This window comes from Labrus bergylta, chromosome 4 (genome assembly GCF_963930695.1).
Source record: "Labrus bergylta chromosome 4, fLabBer1.1, whole genome shotgun sequence".
Taxonomy (NCBI): Eukaryota; Metazoa; Chordata; class Actinopteri; order Labriformes; family Labridae; genus Labrus; species Labrus bergylta.
In genome coordinates, this window is record NC_089198.1 from 4,767,237 (window position 1) to 4,780,478 (window position 13,242).

Genomic DNA, 13,242 nt, shown 5'->3' on the forward strand with positions numbered 1-13,242 from the left:
TGAGACGAAGTTTAAGTTCCAATCGCTGAGGTATTGTTCTTGAAATTGCACACTTTGCACAATTTTCGACTTATTTGAAGTGTTTTTGCAATAGGATTATTTGTGATGTATACATTTTCTGAATGTGCTTGTACTATTTTGGACCAAATTAAAACAAAGAAAACAATCTGAAATTGTCGTTATTTTTAATTATGCCATATTTTTACCGGTCTGGCCCACTTGGGAATAGATTATCCTCCATGTGGCCCCTGAGCTAAAATGAGTTTGACACCCCTGTTTTAGTACGTTCAGAACACAAATCACTCACTGACTGACTGACTGAGAGGAAGAGAGAGGAGGCGGAGCTCTCGTTCAGTTCGTTCAGTTCGTTCACTGAACGAACTGAACGAGAGCTCCGACGTGAATCACTGAACGAACTGAACGAGAGCTCCGACGTGAATCACTGAACGAACTGAGAGGGAGAGAGAGACTCAGAGCTCCTGTTCAGAATCAGTACACACAATCACTTTCACCAGTCAGTCAATGATTTGTACGATCATTAATTAATAACAATTAAGCTGGGTGTCGCGAAAATGTATGTGCTTGTTGTTATGAAGCTTTCAGTTTGCAAAAATTATCATGAATGACAATTGATTTAACTTAATATAGGCTACATGCAGAAAATATGCATGGCAACGAATATATCCTGTACCAGAACAGTTATATTTTAAATTATATAAGCAGATTTTTAAAATAATAATATAGGCTAATTTAGGCTACTTTGTCGGCAAGGGCTGCTTTATTTAAACAAACTATGATTATATATTAGGCAGCTTTGTTTAATGTCTTAACTGTAGATGTAAATGCATGACCATGCACTGTAATTTATGTTTCTCACTTTTATTTTTTATTGTTTTCATTTTATCTAATTAAAAATAATTAATAACCTAATATTTATTTGCGTACATCTTTTATTTGCGTAGTGAAACCTAAAATATGAAAAACGGGTGGTGAAAGTGATTGTGTGTACTGATTCTGAACGGGAGCTCTGAGTCTCTCTCTCCCTCTCAGTTCGTTCAGTGATTCACGTCGGAGCTCTCGTTCAGTTCGTTCAGTGATTCACGTCGGAACTCTCGTTCAGTTCGTTCAGTGATTCACGTCGGAACTCTCGTTCAGTTCGTTCAGTGATTCACGTCGGAACTCTCGTTCAGTTCGTTCAGTGATTCACGTCGGAGCTCTCGTTCAGTTCGTTCACTGAACGTACTGTGAACGGGAGCTTTGAGACACGAGATGGAAGAGAGGAGAGGGCAACTGAAGTTGAGAAATGAACGACTCTTTTCAGTAAGTGATTCAGTTCAGTTCGTTCACCCAGATGATTCGTTCGTTTTGAACGAATCGTTAATGACCGACACATCACTAACACAGACCTGCCAGCTTGCAAGTCGCGCTGCCCGACTCCGCTGCTCACTCTTTAACTTTAATATAGGACTCTTTCAATCAAAAGAGCGCTGCACAAGGTTTATTTATGGAACATTATACCACTGTTTCTGTAAATGCATGATTATGACCTCGTGAGGGAGAAAAGATGTGGAAAAAGTTGCGCAGCCAGCCTGGTCTGTGTCGCTGTCTTTTCCAGCACAGCGTGCACTCAGCTTTCAATACACACTGAATGGGGATGTGTTTTTAATCACGTCAGGTTACAGTGATAGTGGCTGCTGCACCCGCTGTAATGACGGTGCATGTTTCAGTATTTTGTACTGGTATATTGGTCCCACCGGTGTGTAAGACGCAGCCAACTTTTAAGACAAAAAAATAGGTATTAAAAGTGTGTCTTATACTCTGGATTTTACGGTAATATCATATGATATTTTCCTATCTGTTTATTAAGCGTTTGTGTCTATCTTCACATAAGATCATGTTGTCATGTCCAATAAGGGGAGGGCTAAGGCAGTTTGGTTTCACCTCCTCTTTGTTCATTTCGGGGAAACATAGTCACTTCTTGTAAATGCTGCTGGGAGGGGTGAACAGGATGAGGCTCTGTGCAGTTATAAGGAAGTGTTTCCACTGACAGACTAAAACCTTTTCTTCTTCAGCTTAGAAACACACCAGCTACTCTCTCCAACACCCAAATATGGCTGTCAGTAAAGGTAAGTCAGTATATGTAATTTATAAGGTAACATACACCTTGTATCTGTTGGCGTTTTGAAGACCTCATACGTGGGCACAAACTATGTTTGGGTTTTAATGTAGTCAACTTCACTATTAAATTAATATGAATAATTTGTATTAATATTACTTACCAAAACTATTAATCTGAATTAATAACAACGGGACACCACCCTGGATGGGTTCCCTCAGTCAACAATAACCAAATAGCACAGAGTCAGTGTCAAATTTAATTGTTAAATACCAATATTATTCATATTTAATAAATATCTGTATTTAAATAAAAGGAATCCGTGAATCCGTACACTAGCCCTCACTCCACCCAGCTGTTATCACAATGATCATAACACCAGTAATCACAGAAAGCTGCTTTATTAGTAAGTAGCTTAAACCTTGTATCTGTTGGGGTTTTCAAGACTTCATACACTGGCACAAATTATGTTTGGCTTTTAAATTATAACAGAATTTAGTGTGTAGGTGTAACTTAAGTGGTTTTCCAAATACCGTAAAATCCGGAATATAAGTCTCACCGGTGTATAAGACGCACCCTGTTTTTAAGGTCTCTTTGAGAGAAAAAAAACAGCTGTGTCATTCTTTAGTTCTGTCTGTTTTCACTTTCGGGAGTTTGCGCTCCTACTAGCTACAGTACGGTAGTTGTGTTGTCAGCCTGCAGGGAAAGTTGTGAGACACAGACCTGTCAGCTTGCAAGTCGCGCTGCCCGACTCCGCTGCTCACTCTTTAACTTTAATATAGGACTCTTTCAATCAAAAGAGCGCTGCACAAGGTTTATTTATGGAACATTATACCACTGTTTCTGTAAATGCATGATTATGACCTCGTGAGGGAGAAAAGATGTGGAAAAAGTTGCGCAGCCAGCCTGGTCTGTGTCGCTTTCTTTTCCAGCACAGCGTGCACTCAGTTTTCAATACACACTGAATGGGGATGTGTTTTTAATCACGTCAGGTTACAGTGATAGTGGCTGCTGCACCCGCTGTAATGACGGTGCATGTTTCAGTATTTTGTACTGGTATATTGGTCCCACGCAGACGCAGCCAACTTTTAAGACAAAAAAATAGGTATTAAAAGTGTGTCTTATACTCTGGATTTTACGGTAACTATTTTTCAGTAGAAATAGTAAAATAATCATTTAGAGCTAGCTAGACAATATCCTCTGGGCCCGTTTGGTCAAAGTTAATCCAACAGGATTAAAGTTATCAGATGAGTTTTTCTTGAATCTAAAATCTGGTTGTTCAAAAAAACAAAACAAAAATAACGGGATAATTGTATAACATCAGGTTTGGATAATCAAAGTTGTTCTTTCTTTTTTTTCCATCCAATCAGAAACAACCATGTACAACAATGAAGAGATCCGGATCGTGATGGTGGGGAAGACCGGAGCTGGGAAGAGTGCAGCAGGAAACACCATCCTGGGAAAGAAAACATTTATATCAAGGTTCTCCTTTAAATCTGTGACTGAAGGCTGCGCTAAGGCGTATGGTGAGGTGGATAGACAGAAGGTTTCTGTCATCGACACTCCAGGTCTGTTTGACACCAATACTGATGAAGAGACGACACGTAGAAATATCTCCCAGTGTATGGCTTATGCTTCTCCTGGACCACATATCTTTCTGATTGTCATCAAACTGGGCCGATTCACAGAAGAAGAAAAGAAGACGGTGGAGAAGATTAAGAAAATCTTTGGAGAGGAAGCAGACAAATACAGCATGGTTCTCTTTACCCATGGTGACCTGCTCAGAGGGAAACCTATCGAAGAGATCTTGAAGAAAAGCAAAGACCTGCAGAAGCTTGTGGCCAAATGTAACAACCAGTACCACGTCTTTGATAACAACCTCTCTGATAGTTCTCAGACCAGAGAGCTGCTCAACAAGATCAGAAAGATAACAGAAAAGAACACAGGAAACCATTACACCACTGAGATGTTTCAGGAGGCAGAGAGGGCGATTGAAGAGGAGAAACAGAGAATCTTGAAAGAGAAAGAAGAGCAAATGAGGAAAGAGAGGGAGGAACTAATGAGGAAAATAGAGGAAAAATGTGAGCAAAAGTTAAAGAAAGTGAAGGAAGTTGCCAAGAAGGAGAATCAGAGAATCCAGAAAGAGAAAGAAGAGCAAATGAGGAAAGAGAGGGAGGAAGTGGAGAGGAAAATAAAAGAAAAACATGAGCAAAGGATAAAGGAAGCGAAGGAAGACGCAGAGAAGGAGAAACAGCGAATCCTGAAAGAGAAAGAAGAGGAAATGAGGAAAGAGAGGGAGGAAGTGGAGAGGAAAATAAAAGAAAAATATGAGCAAAGGATAAAGGAAGCGAAGGAAGACGCAGAGAAGGAGAAACAGCGAATCCTGAAAGAGAATGAAAAGCAAAAGTGCAAAGAGGAGGAACTAAAGAGGAAAATAAAAGAAAAACATGAGAAAGAACTAAAGGAAGCAGAGGAAGACACTAAGAAGGAGAAACAGAGAATCCTGAAAGAGAAAGAAGAGGAAATGAGGAAAGAGAGGAAGGAACTAAAGAGGAAAATAGAGGAAAAATGTGAGCAAAAGTTAAAGAAAGTGAAGGAAGTTGCCAAGAAGGAGAATCAGAGAATCCAGAAAGAGAAAGAAGAGCAAATGTTGAAAGAGAGGGAGGAAGTGGAGAGGAAAATGAAAGAAAAACATGAGAAAGAATTAAAGGAACTTCAGGAAGACGCCAAGAAGGAGAAACAACGAATCCAGAAAGAGAATGAGGAACTGGAGAGTAAAATGAAAGAAATACATGAGAAAGAATTAAAGGAACTTCAGGAAGACGCCAAGAAGGAGAAACAGCGAATCCAGAAAGAGAAAGAGGAACTGGAGAGGAAAATGAAAGAAAAATATGAGAAAGCGGAGGAAGCGAGGGTTAAAGAATTAGAAGAGAAAAAGAAAAAACAGAAGGAAGAACAGGAAAAGAAGGCTCGAAGAGAGGCAGAGAAGAGCCCTTCAATGCTCGAAAAGATTGGTCATACACTTCTGTTTATGGGGAGTGCTGTGGCTGTGGGGACTGCGGTGGTGGTGGGGGGTGTGCAGGCTGGCGTGGCGATTGGGCTTTTGGAGGCTGTGGGGGCTGGGGTAGCTATTGCGCCTGTGGTAGCTGTGGGGTCTGTGGGGGCTGTTGGGGCTGTTGGGGCTGTGGGGGTTTTGGGGGCTGTGGCGATATTTAAAAAATAACTACAGCTCATTGTATCCGACCTGATGTACATTATAATGTCAGTGTTTAAAACTGATCTGTTGATTCTCAAATTACTCTCGCCTTTTCTTTTAGACATATTTTGAACACAAAACTAAAAGACTAAAGGGACTTTCAGACAGGACGCGGTGGGGGCTACGCGCTGCTGTCAAGCCCATTCATTGTCTATGTGTAGCTCTGCACAAGAGCGTATCTGCACTCGGCCGAGCTGAGCTCAGCACAAGGTCTCGTTTGCCAGTTGGACCAATAGTATCTGTCTGCAGTCTGCAAGACCCAATTTCAAATATCTTTATTTATCTGTTAGGAACTTCAGTTGTGTAAAAAAATCATCAGTGTGCATACAGCTCAGCACAACAAAACAAACAAACAAAAGAACACACACACATACAAGTGGCTGTATTAAAAGCATGACAATTGTTATGAAAGGTTAAAAGAGTGGTGTTAAAAATAAATGAACAAATGGATCAGCCATTCATGAGCCTGATGGATGTGGGCACGAAGCTTGAAATGGCTCTCTTAGTTCTGAAAGTTTGAGATCTGTGTCATCGGTATCTTCTGCCCACTACAATCTTCTAAATGGTGTTTGACCCTGCTGAGGCCGTGTGGCTCGCTTTACTTTGGTTCACCTTCTATTTTTATCAATACAAACAAATAAACTAAGAACATTTTTGAAACACATGACTCACATAAGTGCCTCCAACCAAAGCTGTAGTATCCTCAAAGGTATAGAGAAGAAGCCCTGCAGCCCGTCTATGCAGATGGTTGGATGGAGCGGAGAGGAAATTTAAAAAAGGACGATTTTTATTTTCATCCACAAAATGTCATCAAAAATATAAAAATTGTGAAAGTATGTAATGTTGAAAGATCAGAGTTATGCAATTGATGAATTTGTTTTTACCCGATGTGTTCTTTTCTTTTATTATCATTTAATCCATTTATCATTTAACTCATATGTCATATAGTCATAACTACTTTCTTTGCTTTTACATATCCTGTCAATCATGCCACGGCGCCTACGCACCTGTGAGGTCAGAACAAGTGTGCCACACTTTGAGCAAAACCACATACAAACTCGTGGGTGTATAACACTTCTGCGAATCTGCCTGGTTCACGGTCTTCAAGCTAAAACCACATATGAACTTGGTATCACCTGCGGATGTATCACGCGTCTGCTAATCTGCATTGTTGAGGTTTTACAGAATCTTGGAGAAAAGAGACAGTTTGGCTGTAAAAGTGCTGTGGAAAAGCTTTAGTTCTTCTAAAGGGCTCCACATCACTCTGACTTTTAAATCCCCGTTTTGGGACTTAGTCTCTGAGACCGAGATCTTTTAAAACCTCAAGTGTCTACTCTCTGGAGTTTAAGCTTTTAAATTTGTATTTTACTTTTTACATTTTTATATTTTTACTTTTACTGTTCTGTATTTGCATTTTGAATATCTTTTGAAGTTATTTCAATAAATTTTCTGAAGCTTTTTGAAATCATTTTCTGACTGAAATCATTCACACCACTAAGACCTGAGCCTCTCTTAAGGACGCCGCGTGAACCTCGGGAGGTAAGCATGAGCAGTCACACCACGGCACACTTCTACTCTCCGAGTGAGGAGGGTTGCAGTTAATCCCTCTCCGGGGGTGAGAGCCTCCGGGGGCTAATCTAGGGTCCTGAATCAAGGATTATACTTGAATCTAATGATTCTAGAAATGAATGTGAGGCAGACAATCCTAGAGCTATGCGGTTATATAAGTCTTCTCTTCTCGACAGGGTGTTAGTGGAGTAATTTTACATAGCTCCAGTACTAGGAAAGAGTAGACTAGCAGCTGGTAGGGAGCGAGCCCTCACATAGTTCTAGGAAAGTTTTCTGTCCCACCCATGAAAATTAAAATAATTTGTGCAAAAAATCCCAAAACACACCAGTTATTGTGTAAATTGTATGTGTCCTGAGACAACATGTAAAGAGAGTTGTGGTGAAAGTGGTTTTAAAAACCAAATATCTCCCAAGCACCCCTAAAAGTGGCTGTATTCTCTTGTCCCACCCTCTCAATGGCCAGCTTTAATATCAAATGTAACAGTTAAACACATTTTTAAATTGACTTTTTTTTTACATGATTTTATTAATATATTTCTCTTGTAATTGCTGATACTGTTTGTTTAACCATGAACATATTTTTAATAATAGTAATTATGCCTCAAGGTTGTGTCCCACAACATGCGTGCAACCCTGTTACCAAAACAATTTAAGCAATGCAGAAGAAGACTAAGAACAGGAAACAACATGATTCAGCAGAAATGACATCTTTAAGCTACATGCTAACACCATGGCTAGACCAAATTTAAGTGCTCGCTTCTATTTTTCACATTCTCAGTCTAAATTGAGTGTGTCACTGAAACCAACTCAACCCTGTTACTGATTTGATCAGAATAAGACAATTTTCTTTTTTTTCTTTATATATCTTAGATTGTCCTTTGCCAGCTAGCATAACTGCTAGTACAGGTAGCATCTACCAGTAAGAAAAGGTTTGAGCATTAGCACAGATTTACAACCCTGTTACTAAAATAAGAGCAACAGGCTTTTTACAGAGTTCTTTTACACCTATTGTGAAACCTTTAAAATAATATCACCAATGTTCCTGTTATCCTGTGTTTATTTATTACATTTATGTCATGACTTATAGTCTAAAGTAATGTATCCATTCACCCCTGTTACTCTTTGACCCTGTTACCATGTCATTTTTTATCAAAATAATCTTAAATGATTTTCTTAAATCAGTATTCAATGTAAATGTGCCTCTGTTTATTTAATGTGAAGGGTTTTTTAAGCAATATTTAAAAATACACGTTTTACAGGTTCCTGAGTATCTGTAACAGGGTTGCACCAAACGCAGCACAAAACAAAGAAAACACCGAATAAAAAATGTGTCTTTGATGCCTGAGCTGGACGAATCACATTATTTGATGGTTTATTACTTGTGTTTTTTAAATATTTAACAGAAATTTGGAAAACAAATGTTAATTTTTTCAAAAGTTTTGATGGCTAAATTGTCCTCCAATTCTGGAATGACCAAGTTAACTAATGGGTGGTGAGCTTCTGTTATAGGTAAAGTTATTCACACCTTTATGCATGTCCAGACATGTAACAATAATAAACCCAAGTAATTTCAGTAAGGAGACATAATTCTCTATGAATATTTAAAGTTGCATGTCACATATGATACTTATTTAAACTATCATCTCCGTGCTCTTAAATTACCCTTTTTTAACAGTTGGTAGATAAATAAAATAAACATTGTTTAAATAAAATCCACATCGTTTGCTTTAAAAGAAAGCTTATCAACTCTGGTTGTGAAATAACCCTGGTATTACTAACGTATATTTAACCAAATATAAGTTGTCTAAGGAAAATACTCTTTGAAAAATTTTTTGCCCACAACTTCTGTGTTTCTTTGGCAGCCAAAATCATCGTTTTAGACATCTCACGTGGTCCTCTGCTGAGATTTGGATAGGTACACGTTCCCCCCCTCTCTTGCAGCCTGCAGACAGACCCCTCTCAATAGGAGGGAAGATCAGATCACAACAAACGGGGTCCCAGAGAGAGCTCTCTTATGTAAAGACCTGTCCGACAGTTTTGGCGTACCAGCTGTGTTTAAAACAGCAGCATTAGCTGAAATGTTAACGTGCTTGTGAAGCGGTCGTCATAGAGCTGCATTTCCTGGACGAGACTAAACTCTCCCAAATCCTGTTGTGCCCTGAGGATCTCATGAACACACACCCTCTCCTCCTGTGCTGCTAGCTCCTGTCACGGCTCTGGCTGTGATCCTGTTTCTCTGTGTATCCCTTGTGTCCCCTCCCCCTCTGTCTGTGTGTGTGTGTGTGTGTGTGTGTGTGTGTGTGTGTGTGTGTGTGTCTCTGGAGGGCGTGGCTTCAATCAAACACCTGGTGACTACTCACACCTGCAACTCATCTGCTTATCTGCCTCAGACTAAGACCCAGGGTTCAACTCGACTCATTGCCAGATTATTGAGTCTACTGATGTGGTAGCTATGATCGGCTGCTCTTAACATTTGTTAGAGTTTATTCCAAGTGTTTTTCCAGTGAGTCCTAACAGATTTTCTCTCTTGTTGTCCAGATTTTCACCGGTGTCATCTCCTCCAGTCTGCTCTCCTCTCAGACAACTCAACCAATTACCTGTCTGCCTACGGAACCAGCTAACTCCATAAGACTCCTCCACGCCGTCACTACCAGCCAGCCAGTCAGCCATTCACTGATACCTAGCCCTGCAATAAAACCTCAAACCCTTCAATTTTGCTGCCGTGTCTGCTTTTGGGTCTAAATACAAACCGTAACAGCTCCTCCTCCTCCTCAGTTAAAGATCAGAGTTTTCTACTGAATAGTGAACAGATACAAACACACTGTGCACCAAAAAGTAACTATTTTCCCGACTAATGTTTCTGTAACCTAGCAATGTGCACCGTTGCTTTTTGCTCGTGTGCGCTCCCCTTCTGCTCTGCGCCCTACTCCATGGGAGTGCAGCACACACAGCTTCCTATCTGACAGGCAAGTGCAAACAAACAGCTTTAAGTCAAATCAGACACACAGGTGATGACAGGAAGTGACCAGAGGCAGTGCACCTTTTAAGAAAATAAAGTAAATATGTCGTCATCAACAACATCAACAGCTGCTCATGAGAGTTTGAATCAGAATCAAAACCATCCTAAACATCATCATCATCATCATCATCATTATCATCATCATCAAGGTGTCTATGAAGAGCTTTGTCTTAAAGGTACAAAGGGTCTCTGCAGATCGACATTAAATGGTTTTTATTTGACACATGAATTAAAAATATATATATAATACAAAATGGGTTTTAATCTCCTTGTGATCTTAAGTATCAAAGTTTTAAAGTCTGTAACAATGTTTTTACAATCAAATGTACTTTCATGAAATCAAACTCGTCTTTTCAAGAAAGATTGAATCACAGCTGAGAGGATTTGTTTTCAGTGTCAGATGTTTCAGGTTGGCTTCTATGTTAGAAAAGTCCTTCAATTTTCTCTGAATACTTGTAAAGCAAACTGCATCATCCAAATGTGCTTTAATGTGATTTTTTGCTTCTTCATTTTAATAAAATGTTGTAACAGAGTCTGTAGTTTTATTTGTGAACAAAGAGAGACGTGAGACTAGAATTCAGGTTGATCAAGAGGATTCAATAAATTACAAGTTTCACAGAGCAAAATAAAAAAACAGTTTTGTTTTTTAATCGTATATATTTACTTTATAAAGTTGAAATTCATACCATGACATATTTTAGACTCTTTAATGTCAGAAGTATATATGATAATGGGGACAGTAAGGGGTTAATAAATGATCCTCTATGATGAATATAATCAGTCCTCCTCGTTTCATCATTACAGTTGTTGATATTTGACTGATCAGTCTATTATCACACTGAGCTGTTACTGCTAACACTACACATACTTTTACCATTATTACTGACACTGTAGCTTTAAATCTATTTTATTCATTGTTGTTGTTGTTTCTGTTTGTCTCTCTTCTTCCTGAATCTCCCTCTATCCCACTTTCCAGCTTGGACACAGTTTCATCAGACGTCTGTTCATCATGAGTCTGGATCTGCTCGAGGTTTCTTCCTCTTAAAATAAGTTTTTCCTCTCCACTGTAACTTTGCTAAATGTTGCTTAGTGCTCATAATGGATTAATGTTGGGTCTTTGTAACAATATATAACAAAAAGTAAGGTCTTAATCTGCTCTTTCTGTGAAGTGTCTTGAGATCACATTTATTATGAATTAGCGCCATACAAATAATGTCCGATTGATTGATCGTGTATGTGCACAATTTGATTTCACCGCTGCATTTGGGGCGCCAGGGAAAAACATCTGGATTCGGCCCCTGCTTGTTAAACTAACATTCTTGCAAGCAAGGTCGCTGTTTTTGCTGAGAAAGTCACTGTCTGGTTTCATAGCTGCAAAAAGCATTTCCCATTCAGACAGACAATTTCTAACAAACATAGAGAAAACTGAAGATAGAAATGAAAGCTCATGGTCACAAATACATTACTGACAGTATTAACATGATTAAAATAGTAAAGTAAGAAGAAATTATGGTAAATCATTGAAAGTGGAAACATTAACCCTGTTAAAAAAAGCTTGTGTGTATTCTTTTAACCATTGTGTCATTGTTCTAATATGTGGTTTTAATAAATAGTCTACCATGAATCTGCAGCCCAGTGTTATTTTGCAATATTACCACTATTTTACAAACAGCCCTCTCTCAGTTATAGACTCTATCTGTTGAGTGTGAATGAGTCAACTGGAGAGAAGTGAATGGAAAAGCAATTACTACACTAGTTACAGGCTTTTAAAAGTCTTTGTAAAATATACAAGAGTAGCCCTTTGTGTTTACACTGGAAAGGATATTTTTTTAGAGCACAAATGCAGTGACAATAATGTGGAAAATATGGAGGAGGATTAGTACTAGACAGAGAAATACATTTTTACCATTTATTAGAAGCATATATTAGAGCAATAACACAATGGTTAGTAGAACTGATCAGAATAAACACACCTGTTACGGTGGCCTGTAGTTAACAGAGGGATCATTTAGTGAATAATCTACATTAATGATTCCACTTGCCTTCATTTGCCATAATTTGTTCTTATTTGACTATTTTATTGGTGTTAATACTGTCAGTAATGTATTTGTGACCATGAGCTTTTAGCTTGTGAGTACCATGAGCGCCCTCTGCTGGGGCCCCTGCAGACATGCGTGATGAGCCCCGTGCCCTGTTGCCAGGTTACACTCTCCGTGGTGAGTTGACTTATTAAGAGCTCCGCTAAAAAACGATGAAATAAGTCAGTTTTTCTGAGTAAAAGTAAGTTTTATTAATGTGCCATGTTTCAGAGATCCTCTTAAAATAATTATCAAAGACTTTTGTGGTGATATTGATTTGTTTTAGTTGAGTTATTTCAACTCTCCATGTTTTTATGCTTTTCTAGCTGAGTTTCAGCTTCATCATTTGTTGTCGTGGTGTAGCTGACTTCACCAACAGTTAGCTTGATTTTCTGCTCTCTGTTTAAGTAAATACTGAAGCTTACTACCAAAGAAGTGGCTGTGACAGAGACCTACATTTTATATACACGTTAAATGTTTGTCCTGTCTGCATTATCCTGTCCCTGTGTGAATGTTAGAGCTGTTAACCACCAAAGTGTCTGTGTGAGCGTGCTCATCTTTCTTCTGTTATTATCAGAATAAACGGCTGCTGGTGCCAAATGTGAGTTTTTATACCTGGTTCATCATAACACAATGGTGAGTACACAACCAGTACACTTTGTATTTAAAAAAGAAAAGAAAAGAAAAGAAACTAAATGCTTTTGGTAGAAATACACTTTTGTTGAAATGACGTACATCAGGGAGTAAGAACAACACAAACGAGCATCAAGAGGAGGAAACAATGTCAGTAAGAGATAATGAACGGCTTTAAGTCCGATCGGACACACAGGTGCTGACAGGAAGTGCACAGAGGCAAAGCACATTTTATTAAATCCATATATGTCGTCACGATCATCAAAAGCATCAACGTCTCCTGACACATCTCCTTTATGGTTTGTCTCACACGCAGCTCCAGGAATTCTTTCACTGATCCTGAAGAAAATACAAGAGTTTCTTTTCCATTCACCGTATTCTAAGATATTTCTCTAAACATTAACGACACCATCTGTGCTGTGCTTTGGTCAAAATAAAACATGAATCAAGCCCCAGAGCAGGTTTGTGACCCTGTATAAACCAGCTCTCTCAGAATGCTCTGTGTGGGTGGAGATATGAGGGGAGGGTATTGTTTTACCTGAATCCAACTTGTGATGTCACAAGGAGAGCA

The 13,242-nt window shown here is 38.9% G+C and overlaps 1 protein-coding gene and 1 long non-coding RNA gene across 2 annotated transcripts in view; both read left to right on the plus strand.

Annotated features, from left to right (window-relative positions):
- The window catches only part of LOC110001212 (axoneme-associated protein mst101(2)-like), a 52,499-nt gene extending 47,160 nt beyond the window's left edge, over positions 1-5,339 (plus strand). Inside the window, exon 3 of the mRNA XM_065953362.1 lies at positions 3,487-5,339. Coding sequence (XP_065809434.1) covers positions 3,487-5,339 — 1,853 coding nt within the window. The remainder of the gene's footprint in view (positions 1-3,486) is intronic.
- A 2,145-nt stretch (positions 5,340-7,484) lies between these two features.
- LOC136178984 (uncharacterized) lies at positions 7,485-10,492 on the plus strand. Its single transcript, XR_010666303.1, has 2 exons — positions 7,485-9,387; positions 9,480-10,492. It is a non-coding gene; the product is annotated as an uncharacterized lncRNA (long non-coding RNA).
- Positions 10,493-13,242: the final 2,750 nt, after the last annotated feature.